Source organism: Leiobunum rupestre, chromosome 1 (genome assembly GCF_980474605.1).
Source record: "Leiobunum rupestre chromosome 1, qqLeiRupe1.1.hap1, whole genome shotgun sequence".
Classification (NCBI taxonomy): Eukaryota; Metazoa; Arthropoda; class Arachnida; order Opiliones; family Sclerosomatidae; genus Leiobunum; species Leiobunum rupestre.
In genome coordinates, this window is record NC_143384.1 from 6516196 (window position 1) to 6540155 (window position 23960).

Consider the following 23960-nt stretch of genomic DNA (forward strand, 5'->3'; position numbering starts at 1 on the left):
ATGTGAAATCCTTATTATGCCTTGATCACAATTGTTGCCTTAAAATGATCGGTTGTTTTTTAGAGATAAAGGGATCGCCGAATATCAAAAGATCATTATAATATCGTCCGGAAGTATGCACCTCCAGAAAAACAAGACTTGTAATAATTTTCGACGTTTAGCTGTGTAACCTAGTCGTGTTTGATAGTACAAACACTAGCAGCACATAATTAATGGTATGTTTTTATTTATTAAAACAGAACAATTATTGACATTGTTACACGCACCGTTCACATTATTTACAAGAGTTGTTCGAAATGCCCACCTTGAACTCTAATGCACAAACGACACTGTCGTAAAAATGATTGACGAACGTTTTCTCAGATGTCTGGTGTGTTTCGAATTGTCTCACATGCATGGATAATACACTAGCGAAAGTCGTCGACATCTCGGACCTATGTTTTATAAACAACGTCTTTCAGATTTCCCCAAAGATAGAAGTCACAAGCGTTCAAATCGGGAGATCGTGCTGGCCATGGAATTGTTCCTCCTCGTCCTATCCACCTTAAAGGAAATGTCGCATCGAGGTGGTCTCTCACGGCACGGCTGAAATGTGGTGGCGCCCCATCGTGCAAGAACCACATCCGCTGTCTAGTCGCTAACGGAACATCTTCCAGAAGCTCTGGTAGGGCTCGTTGCAGAAATTCCAGGTCCCACTAACAAGTTGTCTCCAACAATGCCACACCAGACGTTTAGGCGGAATTTTTCTTGGTGAGCTGCGACCACAGTTCCGTGAGGGTTGTTTTGGCTCCACTGATGGGTATTGTGTAAGTTGAGAATACCATCTCGCAAGAAATTGGCCTCATCACATGCTAAGATGACACTTGGGAACTGCGGATCTTCTTCGATGCGACATTTACTTTAAAGTGGATAGGACGAGGAGGAACTATTCCATGGTCAACATGATCTCCCGATTTGAACGCTTGTGACTTCTATCTTTGGGGACACACACTCAAAACTAACTGTTGAAAGAACAGCAAATACGGTTTATAATTTACAGCAAGGTGCTGTTGAAGTGGGTTAACAGCAGTTTGTCGTAAAACTTACAGCTTTCTGCTGTATTTTGAAGAAAACCGTAGCGACTGTAAAAAATACTGTTTTTAAAATGACCGTTATATTAACAATATGAAACCGTGGTTGACGTTTTACTTCAAAAATGCGTAAAATTTACCACACGTTGCTGTTTTTTCGGTTATAAACGGCAAGCGCTAGTAAATAAAACAACTAATTATTATTTAGTTGTCAAAACATATTTTAAAATCGCGCAAGTTTCATTTTAGTTTTAAATATAATAATATCCGATAAAAATATTTGTATATACTCTTTTGTATAAGTAGCATCCCGCGCAAAATGCTATATTAATTACAACCCTTGTTCATCGTGTGCTTAATAATTTGAAACCAAGTTAATAGTTTACTTTCCTTTGGTTTTCCCTATAACTCTCAACTACAAAGGCTCGAGTTAACCGTGATCAACTGGAGTTGTGGTCATTTTTGATATTTTTGATTAAATTTTTCTATTGGATTATGTGAGTGTTTTGTTATAATAATTTTAATAGTTTATAAAAATTATTATATATTTCTATCATGAATTGATTAATAAAATATTTGAAATTTCTAATTAACCCAATGTGATAATGGTTTGATCAGTAAAATTTTTGATGAAATTTTAAGGTTGTGAATAGGTTCTGTACTAAACACGTTTGATAATTAAAACTACGGCAAACACTGGAATTTTACAAACATTGGATTTTACTGTAAAAACTGCATGCATTTACCGTATTAAATACGTCTGGAATGAAGGTTAAATAAACAGCAATATTCTGTAAATATAATTTTATCTTGCTGTATTTTTAAACAGCAGAGTGTTCAGTAAATTTAACAGGAAGCATGACAATAAAAAAACAGTCAGAGTTGGTTGTGAAATTAACAGCATTTTGCTGCCATCTATGCTGACCGCAGCTTACTGTAAAATTTACAATAATATTTTTCTCACGATCTCCCGATTTGAACGCTTGTGAAATCTGAAAGACGTAGTTTATAAAACAGAGGTCCGAGATGTCGACGACTTGCGCCAGCGTATTATCGATGCATGTGAGACAATTCGAAACACACCAGACATCTAGGAAAACGTTCGTCAATCATTTTTACGACGTTGTCGTTTGTGCATTAGAGTTCAAGGTGGGCATTTCGAACAACTCTTGTAAATAATGTGAACGGTGCGTGTAACAATGTCAATAATTGTTCTGTTTTGATAAATAAAAACATACCATTAATTATGTGCTGCTGGTTTTTGTACTATCAAACACGACTAGGTTACAGTTAAACGTCGAAAATTATTACAAGTCTTGTTTTTAAAGCTTCTTCGTAAATTCTCCATCTGGAGGTGCATACTTCCGGACGATATTGTAATGATCTTTTGATATTCGGCGATCCTATTATCACTTTATCGCTAAAAACCAACCGATCATTTTAAGTCAACAATTGTATCTCCTAAACGGTACATTTTAGGACCATGGTTCATTAGACATTTTCAACTCGTATTGACCCATAGAACAGTTTATAAAAGTTTCAGTACTCTTATCCGTAACGCCCTGTATAACATGTTTCATGTTTCCACAATGTCGGAAACAAATTGCTTTGCTTGAAAAAAAAACGTTATGTTCTAAAACAAATAAACGCTAAATCTTTACACATTCAATGTACCCAATTAAAAACGGATTATCATTTCCGTAATCTCGGGAATAAACAAGACGTACGACGGTCAGAATACACACAATCCCACTAATGTGTTAAGTTTGTTTGAGCTATTCACAGCAACCTGCAACGCCGGTATCACAACCAATATATATCTACGGTCACACATAATTGTATTTACACTTATTTGTTACTTCTAGTCATACTTTGAAAGCATCAAAGATTCCTTATCAGTGTCACTCTTATTTCTTACTTCTGATCACACTTATTTGTTACTACTAGTCAGCCGTTGAGTGTCACACTTATTTTTTCTGGTTATACGACAAAGACTAGATAGATCAGTTTCATACTTATTTGTTACTTCTTATCACACTCAGGGCCGGTTTAACCAATAGGCCGAATAGGCCTGGGCCTAGGGCACCAAGACTACAAGGGGCACCAAGAGGGTTCGAAAAAAATAAAAGTACAAAACTTTAATCATTTGCTTTTCACAAAATATTTTCCGGAGTAATTTTAGTAAATGCGTCTACCCGTATAAACCAAAAACGTTTGATTTTCACATTCTCTGACGGACTACCGTCTAGCCCCTGACGACATACTAAATCTGGCAGCAAAATGAATTTTCCTTCCATTTCTCAATTATAAATTGAGGGAGCGCCTAGCTCGCTTCGCTCGCTATTGAAAGGGGGCCCCAAAATTAACTTGGGCCTAGGGCCCCATAAAGTCTTAATCCGGCCCTGATCACACTTATGTGTTACGTTGAGTGCCAGACTTATTACTTCTGGTCATACGCCGAAGACTAGGCTGAGCAGTGTCATACTTAATTGTTACTTCTGGTCATACGTTGAAAGCGCGGCGCACTCTGAACGGCCTTGAAAAACGCTATAGAAAAACGGGCGTGCAGACCCCTATAAACACGCGGATTTACAATGTTGGAAATTGCGGGGGTCCGTATACGCTGCCCAAAAAACCTTACTTAGAATTAAAATTAAGGAACGTATTTGCAACTCTAGGTTAAATGTAAACCACAGCTATTCAAAAATATAACTTTCATGAAAATCGGACTTAAATTAAGGAACTGTATGTAGATCTTTAGGCGAAAATATAAAACCACGTGAGACCAGGGCCGTAGCTAGAGAAAATGGCACCAGGGACGAGCTGCAATTTTGTCGCCCCCTAATATATCGACCAATTTTGGTGCGCCTATACCCTATCGCGGGGACGGCGCCCGGGGAGGCCGCCACGGCCGCCCAGCCCTAGCTACGGCGCTGCGTGAGACTAAAGCCTAGAACACACATACGTAAATATTCCACGGAATAGGAAACTGAAACGCAAACATAAAAAAAATACGTAAAAATACGGCGTAATCACTACGGAAAACGGAAAAGGGAACCAAAAAGTGTTTAACTTTTTCCGCAGTAAAATAAGTTACGGTCTCAGTGAGCCAATAGGAAATCAGCCTTGTAGTGTGACGTCATACCGTGAATTGGTTCAAGAAAATGGCTGCTGAACGAAAGAGAACTTTTAACCGCAAGGAATTAGAAGATTTTCTTGAAAAGGTTAGAAATTACCCTTGCCTTTTTAACAAAAAAGACGCTAATTATAAAGATTCGGTGTTTAAAAAGAGGATTTGACAAGCTATTGGATCTACGTTTAATATGGGGGGTGTTGTATTTTATTTTAGTTTGTTTATTTTGTGTGCATTTAAACCTTTATATGAATATAAGAAAAGGAATTGTTAAACATAACTTTAGTAAAAACCCCGTAATTTGTACAACATGTCCCTTTCCTCGTCAAGGTCCAGCAAAACCACGGTCTAAAGTGCGTGTTTTTTTATGGGCTGCGAGAGAGAGAGAGAGAGAGGAAACAAGAAGAGCCCCGAAAAACGGGCAGAGGTTTCATAGAGTTGAAAGAGGCATGTACATAGAGACAAAAATAAAGTATGTTTTTCACTTCAGCTGGATTTCATTTAATTCAAGAGCCCTATTATTTAAATTTACATTAGAGTATGATAAGAGTAGAGTAGAGCCCCTAGAGTTATAAATTAAAGAAATTACAGGGGGTCAGTATATGGTTAATTATATAAGCCTCGGCCATGTTTTAATTGTATAGTGAATATTTTGAAACTCAATATACATCTTTTGAAGCTGAGAAAAATTGGGTTACACAAAGAGACAGATAGAGAAGGGACAAAAAAACAAAAGAGTCAACAATCAGTGGTTGTGCAACGAACGAGGGGTCGGACACTTGCCATTATTTTGTACGGGATTTCGGGATTTCGTAGAGATTTAGTCGATTTTATCATTACTTTTTGAAGTGATTTTGATATTTCAATTAAATTAAAAGATTTTGTGATTTTAGACAAAGTATATGGGATTTTGGTAAATGTCCGACCCCTTGGCAACGAAAGATGTAGCTAAGTCCCAATGGGAGTTGTTTGATGTGATGGATGGCATCCTGAGCAGTTGTGAAACCCAGGCAGAAGAGTAAATTTCTTATTGTTTTTATCAGTGGCGTTGCCAAGAGGTGTGGATTTCCATGTAAATTCCGCTTTCAATAGTAATTTTACCCTTTTTCTCGACCCCTCAGTTATTTTATCTGGTCTGACCACCTTTTGACTACGCCACTGGTTTTGGCTATAGTTATTAGTTTTAAAATCAATTTATCTCTTGCAGTACTGTCGGAAATGGTAGTCCCATTGACATACTTCATGAAACCTCTACTGAAGGTTTCTCGCCCATAGATTAAGTAGAAGTCAAAATGTACCAGGGACTCTCCGAAGAAGAAAGTTTCCCACCTGAAGTGCAAATAATAGTTATTTTAAAAGTAACTACCTGAGATTATGAAAAAAGTTTAAGCCCCCATAATAATCTAAGTATAGAAATATAATAAATAAAACTTTAAAATAGATTCAATAATTAAATCTTAAATAATTGAGGATTTTTATTTTGAATTTGTTTTTAAAAATCACCTTTTTTGACTTGCTTGAAGATTATTCTAAGGTAGTGAAGTACATTATAAATTCTGAACAAAATAGAATTTAGCGCCAATTTTTAAAGTTTACGCTTAATGCTTTTTAGGGTAGTATTGTCAGCCATATAAATTGCATAAATAAAATTCAAGGTCGAATCAACCAAAAAATAGCTCAGGTGTTAAACCAAATCCCTATCCTACCATAGGAGTAGTCAACGAAAATGGTAAAATAAATAAAATTCAACAAGTTAAGAAATTTAAAAGGCCTCATCAAGGATTAGACATAAACACTTCAATGAATGAGGCACTAAAAGCTTTTTCTTCCACGTCCAATGAAATTGCACGAGCAATCAATAGTGAGGTGGAAGAACCACCGAACAAAATTGGACAATTTCGCAACTTATTGAAAATTCGGTTAGAAAATTTAGATGCCAGAGATAGGTTTAATTCGATGAATGAAATTGAATTATTAATGCTTGATAAAGAAGGTCAAGATAAATATTTTGAATAAATTTTTACTTCAATCAATAGTGGTATTTTTTATACAAATTACATAGATAGTGAATCATAAAATTTGTAAACCCCTGTATCATTTTGCCATTCCACAGAACCTTCGTCAACTAAATATTTCGCTAGCATGTCTCTTAAAATTTTGGCGTTTTGGCTATACATGTTTGAGCCCAATCTTTCATTAATGTTTGGCATTACCAAATCCTCGTGACGCCACTGTCCTTCAATTATTTCATGGTTAGCATCTTCTCTGTCTGCATATCCAAAGGGGCAATTGATATTCGGTGCTTCATTAAGTAGATAATGATGGAAAATTAGAGCCGCAGACACCATATGAGATATCGCTGTTTCACTGTAATTAAGTGAGCGCCTAAAAATACGAAATCGTGCCGACAGAATTCCAAATGCGTTTTCTACCCCTCTGCGTGCCCTACTTAAACGATAGTTGTAAATTCGTTCTGAATGATTAAAGTTCGATCTTGTTGTTTAAGGAAGAACGGCGACAGCAACGTACGTGTATAATAAACAGCGATTTATTCAGAACTAACTTTACAATAGTTAACGCTAGTGCTTTTATACCGAAATAAGATTTAAAAGGTAAAAAAGTACAATACAGCTTAGGCAAATAAAAAAATCTTAATTGTCATAAAAAACTAAATTTAGCGTAGGACTTTGAAATACAATATAAACAACAGATCTTCTGGGGTACGTTCGCGTTAAATTAGATCTCAAAGGGAAAGCTTCATCCCCAATTAAATAATATGGAAAGAGTATGTTCGATTTAGGTAAAGCGGGTGGTAGTGGAAGTTTTAATGAGTTGGTAGTAACACTTTAGCCAAATTAACATTTACTAAAAATCCCGCCATCACTTTCCGATCCGAAATACGCAAAGTCAATAGCGATAAATTTATAATCTGCATCAGAAACAGCTAAAAGAACTATGCTAAATGTCCCTGCATAATTATAGTTTAAAGATCCTGTGTTTTTAGGACATTCCCAAGCGACGTGCTTCCCATCCACACTGCCGAAACAATTAGGTGGCTGCCATAGTGCCATTTATTCTCAAACACACTTGCAATTTCACGCCAGTCATCAGGAGTTTTAGGCATGTGCATAATATTATAATCGTCTTTAGAATTTTCCCATCTAGTCGTTTTTTGGCAATGATTGGACCTAGTCACCTATTCTTCTCAATATATTGTCAAATGTCTCTGGTGTCATTCTCATAAATATATAGTTTGGAAAGAAAATTAGAATTATAATAGATAGATAGATACAGGGTGTCTGAAAATATTCGGCATGGACATTTTTCTCAAAGACCACTCCTACTACAAATCTGAAATTATCAGGATATGTTCCCTAGTAATGGACCTCTTTAATCTGTAAATTTCAGAAGAATCGGAAAATATTTCTCGGATTTGGAATCCTTAGGATTGTGTGTAAAAAGCTTAGTGGCGTTGTTCATCTGCAAATCGAAGGTGAAAATTTCAAAGACGATTCCGCCAATTCTTGTGAGCCAACTCTAACTGTGTTACTTACAGAAATTATCGCATTGTCAGGAAAGTTAGATACGCTAAATGTTATTGAATACAAAGTGGATGAATTTGGTGGTGAAACTTTATTGTCCGCGATTTTATACATGGCGGGTATTAAATGTTTCATGCTTTCCCCCATAAGGGGTTATGATGGACTTCTTGTAATACCCACACACAAATCCTGGATTGAATTCGTTTTTTAGTAATTATTAGAAGTTTTTGGATAAACAAATCGATTTCTATATTAGCTGGATTACAAAAACAAACATTTTAAGTGGATTACGTAATCTAGTATTTCTGGGTTTGCTAAAAGTAGAATACACGCGTTGTAATACAGCTAGGCAGCCGTTTAGTTAGTTTTAAGTGTTTAAGGTTTCAATTTTAAAATGGCATCGAAACGGGTGCTAAACAATTGCGTTGACAATTCTAAAACTATTAGGGAACGTGTAAATTATACGAGTCAATTTCAAAGATGGGCACTTTTTGTTCACGAACAAAAGGAAGTTGAGATCCGGGCACGAAATATTACATTACAAAATATAATACTATTTTTTACCAAATTTATGTTTTGTTATATAATTGAGTGAATGTTATTATATATTACACTTATTAAATATTTTTACGGAGAACACTTCGTAAAATGACGTTTAGCTCTTTTTCTACCAATGATTTGTTATTGAAAATCAGTTTTCAAAATGACCAAATAAGAATATATTAGTTACGTCTCATAGGCAAAATTACTGTCATTAATTATTATTATAATTAGCAGACCTACTTTTCGGAAATTACATTGATCGTGTCAATGAAGGTAGAAGGTTTGCGATTAGTAAGCATCCTCAATTAATGATAGTCGATGAGGGACGGAGACAACGAATGAAATTGAGGTACCACGAGTAACGCTGGCCAACAAGATCAATTTGAAGTTTAAAAATGACCTATTTTTATCGCTAAATTCAATACCGGGAATTTCGGAAAGTTCATTCTCAAGTACTTTAAATATTGTTCTATTCCCATTACTGGTACAAATACCACTTTACCAAACAAAGTATTAAATTGCAAACCATGTAACGAAAACAAGAGAGGAGACGGAGCAGCAAAACTTCAAACCGAATAAATTTATATAAAGACCCATTGACTTCAATTGGTTTTCATAGGGAGTTCGTAACTTTAACCCCCTTTTTAAAGGTCTATTAATGGCATTCACTACGACGGTAAATTATCTCTCCCCGTCCTCGATTGGGAAAATGCTTCCTAAAATTTATAGTCTATTTGATAACTTCAGTTCATTTACTTCTGATAAAAAAACCATATTCGTTTAATCAGTACACGGAAATCTAATTAAAAAAACCTCGAAACACCCTGTGACCAGAAATGAACTGTGAGTGTTATCTATTGAATCTGTTCTTTACATTCGAACGACTGTTTTTTCCCGACAAGATCCGTTAACTATATGAAAAAATTGTTTTAATATTTTCACGAAAATATTTTAATGAATACACCGTATGTCGTTATCAAGGTTTTTTTTAAGATCTTCATTAGAACGACTTTTGTCCATTCTTATATGATCACTGTTATTATCAAGAAAAACGAACACAATTGGGAACTTTTAAGGATGTAGGAGTTCACTCATGACACGAAATGAGCTATTTTATGTAAAACGGTCAATGTACGACTTGAAACTTGAAACAACATCTTCAGAAAGCTCGCAACATATCAAACTCCACTCTCGCCGCGAAAAGAACTCCAATAATTTCCTTAGTAAGTAAAAATAATTCCAAGCAAAATGATCAAAGATGAAATTAAAGTTGAAACGGAGTGCGTTGCCAACCTGGTCGAATAGAATTATCGTACCAACACCTGAAAATTATCGTATTTCAGTTCTATTTATCGTACGCTTCAAAAATATCTAGAGGTCTGACTAGCGAGAAAAGGGGGGCGAAATTAAAAGCGGGAGCGGTTCTTCTCTCTCTTTAGAGCACTGATGGCGCGATATTCCAAGGCAAAATGAATCACTGCAGCTTTGCCATACGTACTATAATTATGGTACAAATACCATTTTGCATAATATTATAAATGGTAGTATTTTTTTGAGAGTGTACTATAATTTAGTTGTAAACATTTTTCTAAGAATAAACTTTGATACCAAACCTAAGCGTCAAAACGGGTATTTTTCAAAAACGTACATTACAACAAGTAGGCAAGCCAAAATATACCTCTCCTCCGAAGAGTTTTTAATTTTCAGTGAAGCGTAACTGTATCCGTGGTTCTGCGGTAGAACGCTCACCTGTCGTGCAAGAGGGCTCGGGTTCGAATCCCGGCCGATTAAAAAATTATACTACACCCAATGACAAAAAGAGGGCGCTTTTGTAAAAACCTTTTCCCTGATTCTAAGAAACTGGGTACGCAGTGATTACCCTTTGCCCCGAAAATGCGAACGCGTTCGCAGGTCTGACAGACAGACCCACCCACAGACAGACAGACACGGTGGTTGTATAATCCCTCCTAGCGTACAAAGTCCCCTCGGAGAGGTAAAAACCATTCCTACTGAATTATCGTACAATTGTCAATATCGTACGTTGTAATATCGTACACCCTACTAAATTATCGTACAATTGCCGATATCGTACATCGTACGGAAGTTAAATAATCGTACAAAACGATAATTATCGAACAGGTTGGCAACGCTGAAACGGACAAGACTACATTGATAAAAGCATGTATTGGATTGGTCACTGAAAATCATTTCCCTATAAGTTTGATGAAAGAGCCAAATTTGTGACTCCCCAGCAAACACAAGTGGTCCCTGGGACGTCCTACGAATGTCTCAAAGTGCATTATACGTCCAAGTCCAAACGGATATCCAGACAATGTCGTTGGGACGGGACAAAAATAATATATTTTAGAATTAATATCTAAAGTACATCCAAAATATCGCTAACCAATTTGGACATCTCCTGGATGTCCTTTACAGATCCAAAATATCGCTAAACATTTTGGACATATCCTGGATGTACATTTTTAGATCTAAAATATCGCTAAACATTTGGGACATCTCCTGGATGTCCATTATAGATCCAAAATATCGCTAAACATTTGGGACATCTCCTGGATGCCCTTTACAGATCCCAAATATCGCTAAAAATTTGGGAAATATCCTGGATGTACATTTTTAGATTCAAAATATCGCTAAACATTTGGGACATCTCCTGGATGCCCTTTACAGATCCAAAATATCGCTAAACATTTGGGACATATCCTGGATTTTACATTTTTAGATTCAAAATATCGCTAAATATTTGGGACATCTCGCGGATGTCCATTATAGATCAAAGATATTCCTAAACATTTCGGACATATCCTGGATGTACTTTCTTAGATCTAAAATATCGATTAATATGATGGATGTTCGGACAACATCCACTAGATGTCCAGAATGCCGGATTACATCGAAATGTGAATGACGTATGTAGGATGTCCAGGAGATGTAAGTTTTGAAATGTCAGGATTTACATTTGCACGCGTATGCAAATTAATAATTAATTTTAAATTAATGTGCAACGCCAATTTAATTTTGGTTTAGATGACTTTTAAAATAAATATTTATTAAAAATATTATGTTACAATAATTCAAGCAGCTGGGACAGATTATTGCTACTAGCCCTTACGTCTTCTACCGAAAATTAAAGAAGAAAATTATCCCCTTTGTACAGCCCTCTTGTAATAGTAACAAAGTCGATACGTTGTCTGCTAGAAGGAGTCAACCATAGACACAGTGCTGCCAATGTGTGGGATAAATCCCACATTGTGGAACTGTGAATGACGTCTATGTCCAAGAGCTGTACATTTGTAAATGTCAGGACTGACATTTACAAATTATTAATTAACACTTTAAATTAATGTGCGCCACAACTTTAATTTTGGTTTAGATTACTTTTTAAATTATTTAAGCCCGATTACTGGTAGCGCTTACGTCGATCGTCTTCCGGAAAATGAAGAAGAAAACGATCACATTTGGTCTGCCTAATTCTTTTTATTACTAGCAGTTAACACCGCGCGCGCGTGCTAGAAGTAGCTCAGAGGTATGAGTTATATTGTATGGTTCGACGCATATATTTTCTTTTCGCGGCAGTTCTTTTATTTGAATGCATGTAGTGTTTAAAAGGATAAATTCTACCGTAGAACGTATACTTCACGTCCTGTGAATGTCTCAAAGTCACCATTATATGTCCAAGCCCAAATTAATATCCTTAAAATGTCGTTGGGATGTGACAAAAATAATACATTTAAAGTTATATTCATATTACATACAAAATATCGCTAACAAATTAGGACATCTCCTGGATGTCCATTTTAGATCTAAATATCGGTGAATTTGATGGACGTTAGGACAACATCCTTTTATGTCCAAAATGCCGGATTACATCGAAATGTGAATGACGTATGTAGGATGTCCAGGAGATGTAAGTTTTGAAATGTCAGGATTTACATTTGCACGCGAATGCAAATTAATAATTAATTTTAAATTAATGTGCAACGCCAATTTAATTTTGGTTTAGATGACTTTTAAAATAAATATTTATTAAAAATATTATGTTACAATAATTCAAGCAGCTGGGACAGATTATTGCTACTAGCCCTTACGTCTTCTACCGAAAATTAAAGAAGAAAATGATCCCCTTTGTACAGCCCTCTTGTAATAGTAACAAAGTCAATACGTTGTCTGCTAGAAGGAGTCAACGCTTAAGTGACATCGTGCCTCGTGGTTCTACATCATTTCTTTTTGCGGGAATTTCTATTATTTGAAAGCATATTGTTAATAATTAAACATTTATTAAGTGTGGATCTAAGGTAGAAGGTGTTCTTCACGACATATTACGTAAATCCAAATAATGTAATTTAAATTAATTATTATTTTGCTACTTCCAACCGCATTGTAGATTTCGCGCTGTTATTCCATTTTATTCCCTATCGGCGGAAATTAGGCTTAATCATGGGCCGATGGAGAAACGGGGAAAAAACGCATCTGTTGTCAGGAAAGTCGAGAAACTGGTTTGTAGTTGCGTATTTTTAAGTCATTGTGCTATTTTTCAGAGAAAAATAATTGTCAAATGCTTGAGATATATTTAAAAAGATAATTGAAACCTATAAAAAAAACTTTGAAACCATATCTAACTGCTCAATAGATATTTTGAAGTAATTATCAGGCACGTAGGAACGTTTTGGATTAAGGGAGGTACTGAATACACAAATTTAAAAATGGGCCAGAAATGTGTTGTAGAAAAGAATGACACTCTACTAAATCAACTTTAACCTAAATTATACTTAATATATACAAATACCATAAGTAGCATCATATACACAAGTACGGAACTACTTATTCTCCCAACTCTTAATTATTTAATGATACATCAATACAGGATATAAGGACTAAACTTTTCAAAAGCATTATATGCATTCATTTTGTTTATGACGAAACTTCTATTCAAATTTGAGATCTAAGTATGTTTAGGTTAATATATAATTCCGCAAAAGAATAGGCAGTCTCAAATTTCGTTTTACAAATCCTCAGATTTACGCTGCTTACGCAACCACTTTGTGAGAGACTGTCATTAACCGATATCATTCAGTGTCATACTTATGTTTATTATGTAACTTATGTACATACTGATTAAAAGTAACTGTAATTTACGTTAACGCCACATTCACCAAAAGCTAATCAGTAACGAGGGCACCTGATTTTAGTTGCGAATTGAGTAGCTTAAGATTTCCTTACAGCTTATATTAGTAGAGCTTTTAGAGAGGAAACAAAAAGTGGTGAAGTTACACAGAAGAAGATCACGAAATGCTTAAACAACCGTTGCTCTTCAATGGTTCAAAGATTAAAAAAGAATGTGGTGTAGCTATAAAAGGGCCAAATTAGGGCTACAGTATATCTACAATGTATCTGAAACAACGCTGCATTTCTCCAAAAAACAGCTTTCTCTTGGAATTGAGTTGCTATAAATTGCAGTTGAAAGTGCTGTAATATACCTGATTTTGACCCAGTTTTCTGCCATGTTCCAGCCTAGATGCAGTGCTTTAGCAGTTTTTCAGTGAAAGGAAAATTTTACTGTTGTTTCCAAAGCGGTTCTTGGGCTGCCACTTATCACATAAAAATAGAGATTTTTACCGCTATTTGGGAAGTTATTTAAAGTATCAAGGAGTTGTAAACACAAAATGAATTTTTGATATGTTGTAAATGGAGCCCTTATCTTTCCAGTGGTATTACAGTTTTTAGCAATTTTAGTTTATCACCAACCCAAAATCGCAACCAAAGACGGCTTCGATTTGGCAATTTTTAAAAAATCCAATGATTGAAGTGTCGTATCTCCACACCATGACGTCATTAATAAATTTTAGTTCTATTTTCGTGTTTCCCGATCCTTTTTTACTTACTATAAGTCATAACTAACAATAAAATATCTACTGGGTTTGACTCCCCGCAAGAGGAGAACGCAACCCGTCCAAAGTCGTGGATTTTCTTGTGTACATTTTTTATTGGTTTGACGCTTTAGCGCCTGCACCCGTCGGAAGGGGAAAATTCGGAAATTGTTCCCCCCCCCCCCCGCCCGTAAAGCATTCAGCGTAAAGGCTCGTGACGTTCGTCCAATGAAATTCGTACACAACCCTTCGTTAGCGTGTTTGAAGGCTAGCTGCGTTCTCCTTGTGTTTGTTGCTCCTAGGTGACACCTTATTTGTGGACTCTAGCAATGTTCAGTGTTATCAAAATAAAAAAATCATCCTGGAGAGCGAAGCTGTTCCTTATATATAATTAGTTATAAACGGGAATTTTTACAGGTTTCAAATATAGAGCGCGTCTAGGGGTAAATTTCAAAACCAGTATCTCTGAGCTATATTGAATACAGAGCTGAAATTTTTGATTTCTTACTAAACAGGAGGGATTTAAATTTGTTGAGAGTTTCACTAAAATCAAAGGGGGTGGCGTGGGGACCTTGGGTGATTTGACATGGATTGACCCTCTAACGACTTTCAGGGGGAGGAAATATTCAAGAATTCGTTGTGAGTTGTCCTGGAAATAATTTAAAACTAGGACTGCTTCAACCTGGTCGCTGTGCCGCCCACACAGCCCAGTTGTGTGCGTATGATGTAACCGAAGAAAAAGAAGGTATATGTAAATCATTATTATTTCAGAGTCAAAATATTGTGAAGTTTTTGCATTCCAACTCCAGTGGCTATAAATCACTCTTTGAAGCCAATTCCCTTCCTTTGGCAACATTACAATGCGCCACTAGATGGGGTTCAACATATTTGATGATGTCAGATTTGTGTACAACCAAAATATTTTTGAGTGGTTACCGCTAAATCGAGCGGTGAAGATTTCGATATCATAAATGACTTTTACTCCATCATCGAGAGTTACTGTTCCGTTTTTAAGCCCCCTGCAAGATTTTGGAATTTCAAGAAGAACAGTTATATTATAGAGATTTAACGCTGCGTGGTTGAAATTCAAGTTCCTAGTGAAAATAATTGTGGATGGTCGACTATAATGTACGAGTGTTAATCAAGATTTTGATTGAGTGTTTCTAATCGGTTCGTCCCTCCTCGATGCGTCTGATAAACGTGAATCGACTCTCTTGAGCAACGATGGTTTTTAAGCGTGCTTATTTTTGGATCCCAGATTTCTCTCTTCTTTAAAGGCATCTTAAGGAATAATTAAAACATTTATGGAAACAAATTCCGAAAATTAACCTAGATGAAAAAGAACAGCATTCAGCAACACCTAGTATTTCAGATCCAGGGAACAATGACACTACGGACGACGATATCTTAGACATTTACTTGTAGAAATTTCTATCAACGAACAAAAGGAGAAAACTAGTTGTTATGTTTCAAAGCGATAAATTAAAACTAGTGTAAGTAATAAAATCGATGTTATCAAATAATGGAAAGATCGTAAAGAAAGTCACCCGAAAATGTTCATTCTATTTGAAATTGTTTTTGCAATACCCCCGACGCGAGTCACTGTAGAAAGAGCTTTTCCCGCTGTCAAGCTAGTGTTGTCAGACTTGAGAGGACGACTAACAGCCAATTTACGAGAAGACACACTCCTAGTAAAATTAAACAGCCGTTTTATAGACGAAGCGATGGCCGTCCTATTTCAAAAGAGGTTAGACGTTTAAGAAAATTTACTCAAGTGTTTAAAAGATGTAATTTTATTGAAAAAATATTTTTTTGGTTTTGGTGACGAAAATAAATTTCCAAATATTATACATAACATTGTTTCTGTTATTCAACTTTGAGATAACTAGCTAATAAGACTAACCAGTGCCGACCTTTTGTATGTTGAGGCCAACATATTGGTTTTCCGCCCTAAACCATCGCGCCCTCTATAAATACAATATTCAAACCTGATAACAAGGGCAACTTGTTCGTTACATTTTCAATGTCTTAGTATAATTTCAATTATTTTAACCTATTTTCCTATAATATCAGTTTTCTTTTCTTATTAAGATTTTAAATTTTTATTTAATTTACCGCTGAAAAGCGAAAATATATATTATCATTTCAAGGACAAGTCACGGAAGGAAACACCAACAATAAAATGATTTATAAGGATATAATAGACCAGAGTTACAACGCATGCGAACTTAAAGTTTTGCGTATTTTCATATTTACGAAATAGAAGTTATGCTGTTCCAGATTTCATTGGACCTAGGACCTGGACATGTCGGAGTATATTCGTTTTACAATACCTCTACGCGCGACAAACCTACGGAACGCCAAGATAAAGTTATCCGTAGACTGGTTAGACACAAGTTCGAGATGTACCGAACGCGTTACGGCACACGTAAATAAAGCCACGTAACTCTTTGCCCCATTACGACAGTACAAAGGACCGGCAAAATCCAAACCGCACGTTTCAAAGGGAGGGGCTTGCGTCGTCCGAAACTCTGGCAGCGGAGCCATCACCGCGTCGCAACTTTTAGCGCGGAAGTATTTACAAATATTACAGTTATTTAAGACCGATTTGACGAACTTACGGCCCTTTATCATCCAGAATTTTTCACGTAGGGCAACCGTCGTGATGGCAACTTCGGCGTGCATGACTTTGGCGTGGGCATCTTCTACCAGTAATACGGCAAATGGATGATCGGGTCGTAATATCCACGGGTGTTTCTCGTGGTAAGAAAAGTCCTTTCCCCTCAACCATCCACCGACGCTCAGTAGGCCATCGGAGTCTAATCGAGGATGTAGAGTTAATATGTTAGATTCTTTACTTATACTCTTTTGGTTCTGAAGACAATGCATTTCTTCTGGAAACTGTTGTAGTTGAGTTGTCCTAACCCAATATACTTCCGCCTGACGGATTTCCTCGGCGCTGAACTCTCCGACCCTTTTGATGTTGCCTTTACAACAATTATGTGGGAATCTGAAGAGAAGCGTGGTAGCTCGATAGAGGGCTTTTAAGGTCCGAAACAGCTTGACTTCTAGAGGCGGAGTAATCTGTGATGAAGCAACGACGGCGAGCGTATGACAATTGGCCCCTAGCTCTTCTCGCAAATCAATTTGCGAGAAGAGCTAGGGGCCAATTGTCATACGCTCGCGGCCGAGCGAGTCTCCCAGTGAAATACAACCTCGTTTTAAGAGCAACTCTCGGGGCGAGCATTTTCCAGTGAAATACGCGGAAAGTAATGGCGGACAGTAATATTGTATTCGATAAACTTTATTAATCATCCATGGTTAAGCCTAGGCGTAAAGGAGAACTTACTACATTTTCGGAGTAGGAATATACCTCATCCTCTATATATCTTATTATTTTAGGCCTTTATACTATTTCCGGCGTTTGCCTTAAAAGAATTGCCTCTATTTCTTCGTCGGAACTATCCGAAGACGATTCTATAAACAACTAAGCAGCCGGAATATTTATTGTCCTATCTAGTTCCGCCATTTTTAAAAATCACGAAAATCGCTCGAAATCTGTCGATCCGTCGAATTTCTCGGATCAAAATTTTCGCTCTCAGAGCGCTCGCTGTGAGAGTGAGATTTCCAGTGGAAGACACGGATCTCGTCACGAGCTGCTCTCGATTTCCCAGTGGAGGACGAAATCTCATCACGAGCGCTCCCGGGATCCACCGATCGGGATGTGGTCATAGCTTGGCGTCCGCAAGAAAAGGTTTGTTGTCCAGCTTCCGCCTCGCCGACCTTGCCCGATTTTCCCAAAATATTTTATCTGGGCACGGCCAACTTCGATCTCTCGCGCTACAGCGGCCATCTCATTCGTTGACGTTTCTGTGTTAACCTATGAGCAAAAGATGTGTATGACGTGAGCGCTCCTAGCGGATTATTATTTTTATAATAGTTTTTACATTGAAGCCAATATAAAAACCGAGCGTGGCGCTGAACTCCTACACGTTATAGTACAGTTTATAGGGGGAAATCCTTGCTCGCGGAATTTCGACGAATGTGTTGGCCGCTGTAGCGCTAACAGCGCGTGATCAAAGTTGGCCGTGATCTGGGTCAAGCAGCGTTGGCAGGTCCCGAAAATCAAATTACTAGGCCGAGGAAATTATCGTTTAACCCTAAAAATTATCGCGCTTTAGCGTGTAGTCGGGTTTAGTACTTTTTTAGACATACCTCGATTTTTAATATCGTAAAAGCTTAAAATAAAGTTCGATCTATTGAAATAAACAAACTTGTACGAAACAAGAAATAAATCAAGAAATATTTATTTGTTACTTTTGAAATATCTTGGCCGTGGAAATATCCACTGTGTGAACCAAAAATCTCACTTGGTTTAAATATAACTTTCAAAATTATTACAGCCAATTTTCGGCGAGAGAGCGAGCTGATCAAAGTTGGCCGTGACCGGACTGAACAGAACCTGGAAATTTCGCGTAGCGAGGGCTCAGCGGCTTATGATGGGTAAAAAGTCCCAATGGCTGGATTGATGAGCGTGTTTCCGCTAAATCCGAAAATTATAGTACAATTTTAGTACACCTTAGCGGAATTGTCGAAAATTGCGTACTAATAGTACGCAGTTAAAACTATAGTACGCCACGAAAACTAGCTTGAAATTATCGACATTTGCGAAAATTATAGTACGTCTGGAAACGCTGGGGTCAGGAAGTCTCTATTTTCGTATATCAGTGTGCGCATGAAAACTACTCTCCGCGGGGGTTATCGTGTATTAAAAGTCATCGGACAAAGTACGAGATATTTCTGCCTCTCTCTTGAGATTAAGGGAAAACCCCCAAAGAGAGATTTTCATACCACAACAATCAAGGTATACCAAGAAAGGCACAGAAAAATACTGATTATGGATAAAAACCTATAATGGAATTTTTTCGAACCACGGAATAGAAGAAATATGTATAATACCTTCAATGGTACTTCGAAACACCTTCTGGTATTTTAAAATACCAACGAAATACCTTTATTTTTCACAGTGTACTACCAGCTTCGATCTCATCCACTGATTGGTAGTAGAAGTGAGGGATTTTGACGTATCGGATGTCCTTCAAGTCGAGACACCAAGAGTCGAATGTTTCTTCTAGATCTTCGGGCAACGGGGTATCCCAGCCGCCTTCGTTTCGCTTCCACAGTTGCTGTAAAAGAATCTTCGCACGGATCAGAAATGGTGACAGGAACCCTAGTGGATCAAATACTTTCGCAACAGACTTGAGCACCCATCGTTTCGTATTACTGCGGCTTTGGACGTACTCGAGAAGATCTCTCATTTCGAAAATTAGAGTATCGTTGCTACTATCCCATGATAAACCAACAACTTTAGACGTGGAAAAGTTCGTGGGTTCGGTGATAGATATAGTGTCAGTATTGTTTTTATTTAACATACGTTTCAGATCGGTGGAATTACTTTTACATTTTCTTAAATGGAATCCGCCTTCAGACATGACTTCATCAACTTCGGTGATTATCTTGTTGGCTTCAATTACCGAGTCGGCGCCGGAAAGGAGATCGTCTACGCAAAGCGATTTTTTCAGAATTTCAGAAATTTCTGTTTTTTCCTCGATGTATTTTTTCGCGTGTAGTCTGATTGTGGCTGCCAATAGAAATGGGCTTGAGGAGACACCGAACGGGACACGCGCTATTCTGTAAGTACGTAGACTGGTTGCGGATCCAGGGTTACTGACATCAGCCCAAAGAAAACGTAGGGTATCACGTATTTGAAGAAAGGCTTTGGCAACATCTCCGGTGAACGCTATTTTCTTCTCTCGGAATCTTATTAATATCTCGTAAAGTTCTGGATTAAGATTCGGTCCGACCTCCAAGCAGTCATTGAGAGAGTCGACATTTAAGGCGTGTGAAGAAGCGTCGTATACTATTCGAATTCGGGTTGTTTGGCTGGCTTCTCTGATAACTGCTCGGTGAGGTAAATAATAAAGAGGATTACTAGTTTCAAGTGATATTACTTCTTCTACGATCCCAGAGTCCAGCTGCTCCTTGATTATAGAATTATACTCGTGGAATATAACTGGATCTTTCCGGAGTTTATACAGCAGATTAGACGTTCGTTTAGCCGCGATGGCGTAGTTGTCACCCAAGTATCGCTTCTCGGCTTTCCAAGGCAGGGAGACCGTATAACGACCATTTTCAAGGACTGTCTTCTGCTACGACTGTTCTACTGGGATCGTGTCGGTTTCTCAGTTCCAGGCGAACTTTCCGTCTTTTCGTCTGTACTGGTTTTGAGCTTCCGAAACTGTTGATCTCCAAAATCTCTTCGCATATGACCTCGAGGCCAAGCTGCCTGGATACCTTTTCTTTTATAAAAGTGACGTGACTACCATTATCTAGGAGGCAGCGGACTCGTAGTGTTTTACTTCCAACAGGATTCTTCGCTGTCGCTAAGGCAGTTTGCAATAAAACTATTCCCTTGACATTACCTCGAACTGTTGCGGCGCACTGGTTGAAATGGCCGGTACTAAGTCTGTCAGAGTTATCCTCGGACTTGTCGGTGCTGTCAGGACAGTCGTTGCTGTTGTTAGTTTGGTCGCATATACTGGTATGGTGATGTCTATTACATTTCCGGCAATTCTTACTTCTTTCCCTACAATCTCGTGCTTGGTGTCGTTCCTTCAAACAAATAAAGCAACGTTTTTTACGCATTAAAAGGCTCTTTTTCTCAGTAAGAGTCAACTTATCGCAGCTTGTAGTTGAATGACTTGTCTGTTCGCAGTATAGACAACTCTTCACATCTGCGCTCGTAGTTAATGCGGCTGCGGAAGGAACGTTATTACTGCTTCTATACTTATCAGGTCGGGAAGGACGTTGCGGTTGTAAGTTCTCGAAAGGCGAGTTTCTTCGATAGAGCTCTGGACGGTCTGATTTACCCAACACATAGGCTCGTTCTCGACTCGCAATTTCCAATTGTAGGAAGGTGAGAAGGTCTTCTATCTTCAACTGCTCTTTGTGGGCGTACTTCCGACTGAAAGCTAAAGTTACGTCTTCGGGCAAACGCTTGGTAATAATTGGTCAAAGTAAGCTTCCGTAAGATTGATCAACGATACCTAAGCTTTCTAAACTTCGTACTTGTATTCGGCATGTGTCATATAGCTTTCGTAAGCCTGAAATATCACTCGCTCTTCTAATAGTAGGTAAATTCAACAAAACGTTCATATGCTCACTTACGATAATGTCTCTTCTGCCGAATCGTTCTTGTAGTACTGAAATTGCATTTTCGTAATTTGCCTTAGATATCGCTAGACCCTCTACGGCAATTAAGGCATATCCCACCAAATATGAAAGTAAATAAGTGAACTTATCTAAGTTCCCAAGTCCCTCGTTGTTGTGAATAACGTTTTCAAAGTTAGACCAGAACGTTTGCCACTCGCTATATTTCCCGCCGAAGGGTTGAATTGTTAATTTCGGAAGCTTCACTGAAGGTGGTACGGTTGCTTGGTTTCTTGAAACGATACTTTCTTTGCCAGAGGAATCATCCGCGATCTTGTCTTGAATGAACTTTTCGGCTCGTATACAGGCTACTACCAATTCATCAAAATATTCTTGAGCAGTTTGTAACTCTTTCTCCAGTGATTCGGTTGATGTGAGGCTCTCTATTTGCTCGTCCAATGTCAAAAGCATAGTTTGTTTACCCTCAAGGACTCTTAAGTAACCAGCTATCGTGGAAACGTCAGACTCGTATTTCTGTAACTCTGCTTCGAGGAGGTTCTTCGTTCTGGTAGTCGCTGATTTCGTACTGCCTCGTTTGGCTTTGATTCTCGCAAGGTCTTCCATGTTAAGGTCACTTGAATTCAGCGATGTTCGATGTACTTGTCGTATTCACTTATCGCCTCGGGTTTTCGGCACCATAAATGTGATATCTGAGCACTGAAAAATCTAAAGGTTCCAACAGCTATCGGTTCGTAGATGAAGGGAATACGACACTCGCAAGAAAGACGCTCGAATAAATTTACCCAAACATTTTATTTACATTTACTTATAATAATACTCATTGTACAAAAACTAAGTTTTAATCTAAAACTGCGTCTGGAATTAATTTGCAGAGCTAGGTTTCATGGTGGACAGTGCAAGAGCTAATCGACAACTATATTCGGAAAAGTACAGAATTATAACTAAAAAATTAATCTTTAAAAATTAAATAGCTATCTACAACGAATTTTTACTAGATAACTATAAACAAGTTGGCCAGCCAAAATATACCTCTCCTCGGAAGAATAGTCCCTAGTGGTATTAATTTCTCGAGATAACTCTTTAAGATATATCTCTGCAATTTAGAGTTATTTGTTATAAATGTTATCCCAGTTCTATCCCGCCCGGTAAAAAATTTTAATTATAAATAAAATAATTGAGACGAAACGACCAATTTTAATTTATTCAGAATATCATAAGTTAGTTGTTACAACAGTGAGTTAGACGTACTATAACACTGCACAATTGAATTTAACCCTTTTTTACAGTACATGTTTATAAGTTGAATGCATGTATAATACGAAGCAAATTTTAATGAAAGAAATATCTACAGAGGGTATTATAACGACCGTTCGCTTTTTGGTTTATAATTTTAACGGAATCAGGCTGATTTTAATTAAACTATAGTTTATCGAAATTTTGTTAAAAGAATATTCCCTAAGGCGCGATAAATATACGAGAATAATTTCCCGTCGCCGTTATATCGAAAATTTATTTGATTCGGGATTGCCAGAACTGTAATGTTGTGGGCGAGTGATTAGAAAATAAAATGACAACCAGAATTATACAAAATTATAAATGTTTATTTTTATTCAGAACAGTCTATGGAACGTTCTTGATTTAACTTTCATCAATAGCCCAACAATATATATCCCTTCTACGTAATTGTACAGAACTGGTACTTAAGTGTCTAAGACTAGATTTGTCTTAGTTCATCGTGATTGGAACATAAACCAAAACACACTTACACTTAAGTAAATATTATAAATTATACTGAGTAATTTTAACTAAATTCAAACTACCTAACTATAAACTCCGTCTTAATTAACAGCTGAGAGCTGTTCGCTACTAATTATTTCTAATCTACTTAATTAGCCTCACAGGTTGAGTTGACAATTTCAAGGGTATAATTAGGTTATTCCAATTCAAAAAATAATAACAATCAATTTTATCTTACAGCTGACTTAAGTTAGTTCACAATTACTTTAACACTTTCAGTCTTAAGCACGCACTGTTCATACACTTAAGTCCATTCACTCACGTTCCAAACGCGAAACAAAATTTAACTCTTTTCTTGACCGAAGACCGAACATACTAATTAAAACCGCTAAGTAACCTCATAACTTTTGACCGACACCAGGACCCCGTCCTGTAGTATTTAAGAATTAAGAAAGACTAAATCTTCTAAATTGACGGCAACGGCCTTATATACCTTTATTTCGTGTTTTTTTTTACCCCTCGAGATTTGACTAAAGTTTGAAAAATTGAAGAGATTATATTTTTTATCCGGTTCGATTGATAGTTCTCCACACGGTGGCGCTATATTATTACTTTTATATAGTTTCAGCGGGAGTTTTGAATAATTATCCTTTTTCTAAGCGTTATTAAAAGCTAAAAAACCCGCCTTATCATAATGGTTTCTTTACTTTTTACTTTCCTAAAGGAAGTCAATGGCTCGGCGGTAAACTATCTGCTTTGTAACGATGCGACCCGAGTTCAATTCCTGAACACGATCAAATAAATTAAAATACTCAGATTT

General features: G+C 37.1%; 1 protein-coding gene across 1 annotated transcript; it reads right to left on the reverse strand.

The window, feature by feature from the left end:
* Positions 1 to 630: 630 nt before the first annotated feature.
* LOC149960509 (uncharacterized) lies at positions 631 to 22006 on the reverse strand. The gene is made up of 5 exons (XM_090180271.1): positions 21302 to 22006; positions 20398 to 21229; positions 19209 to 20330; positions 16795 to 16992; positions 631 to 881 (listed from the first exon to the last, which is right to left on the reverse strand). The coding sequence occupies exons 1-5, from the start codon at positions 22004 to 22006 to the stop codon at positions 631 to 633; spliced, it is 3108 nt and encodes a 1035-aa protein (XP_090036397.1).
* Positions 22007 to 23960: the final 1954 nt, after the last annotated feature.

Excerpts from the sequence above, each read along its gene's own strand:
- LOC149960509 (XM_090180271.1), bottom strand. The coding sequence starts at position 22,006 with ATGGAAGACCTTGCGAGAATCAAAGCCAAACGAGGCAGTACGAAATCA. Across the intron at positions 16,993-19,208 it reads AGTGGATGAGATCGAAGCTG|ACTCCGATGGCCTACTGAGC; the intron begins GTAGTACACTGT and ends ATCCTCGATTAG. Across the intron at positions 882-16,794 it reads ATTCTGGATGATAAAGGGCC|AAGATCCGCAGTTCCCAAGT; the intron begins GTAAGTTCGTCA and ends GTCGCATCGAAG.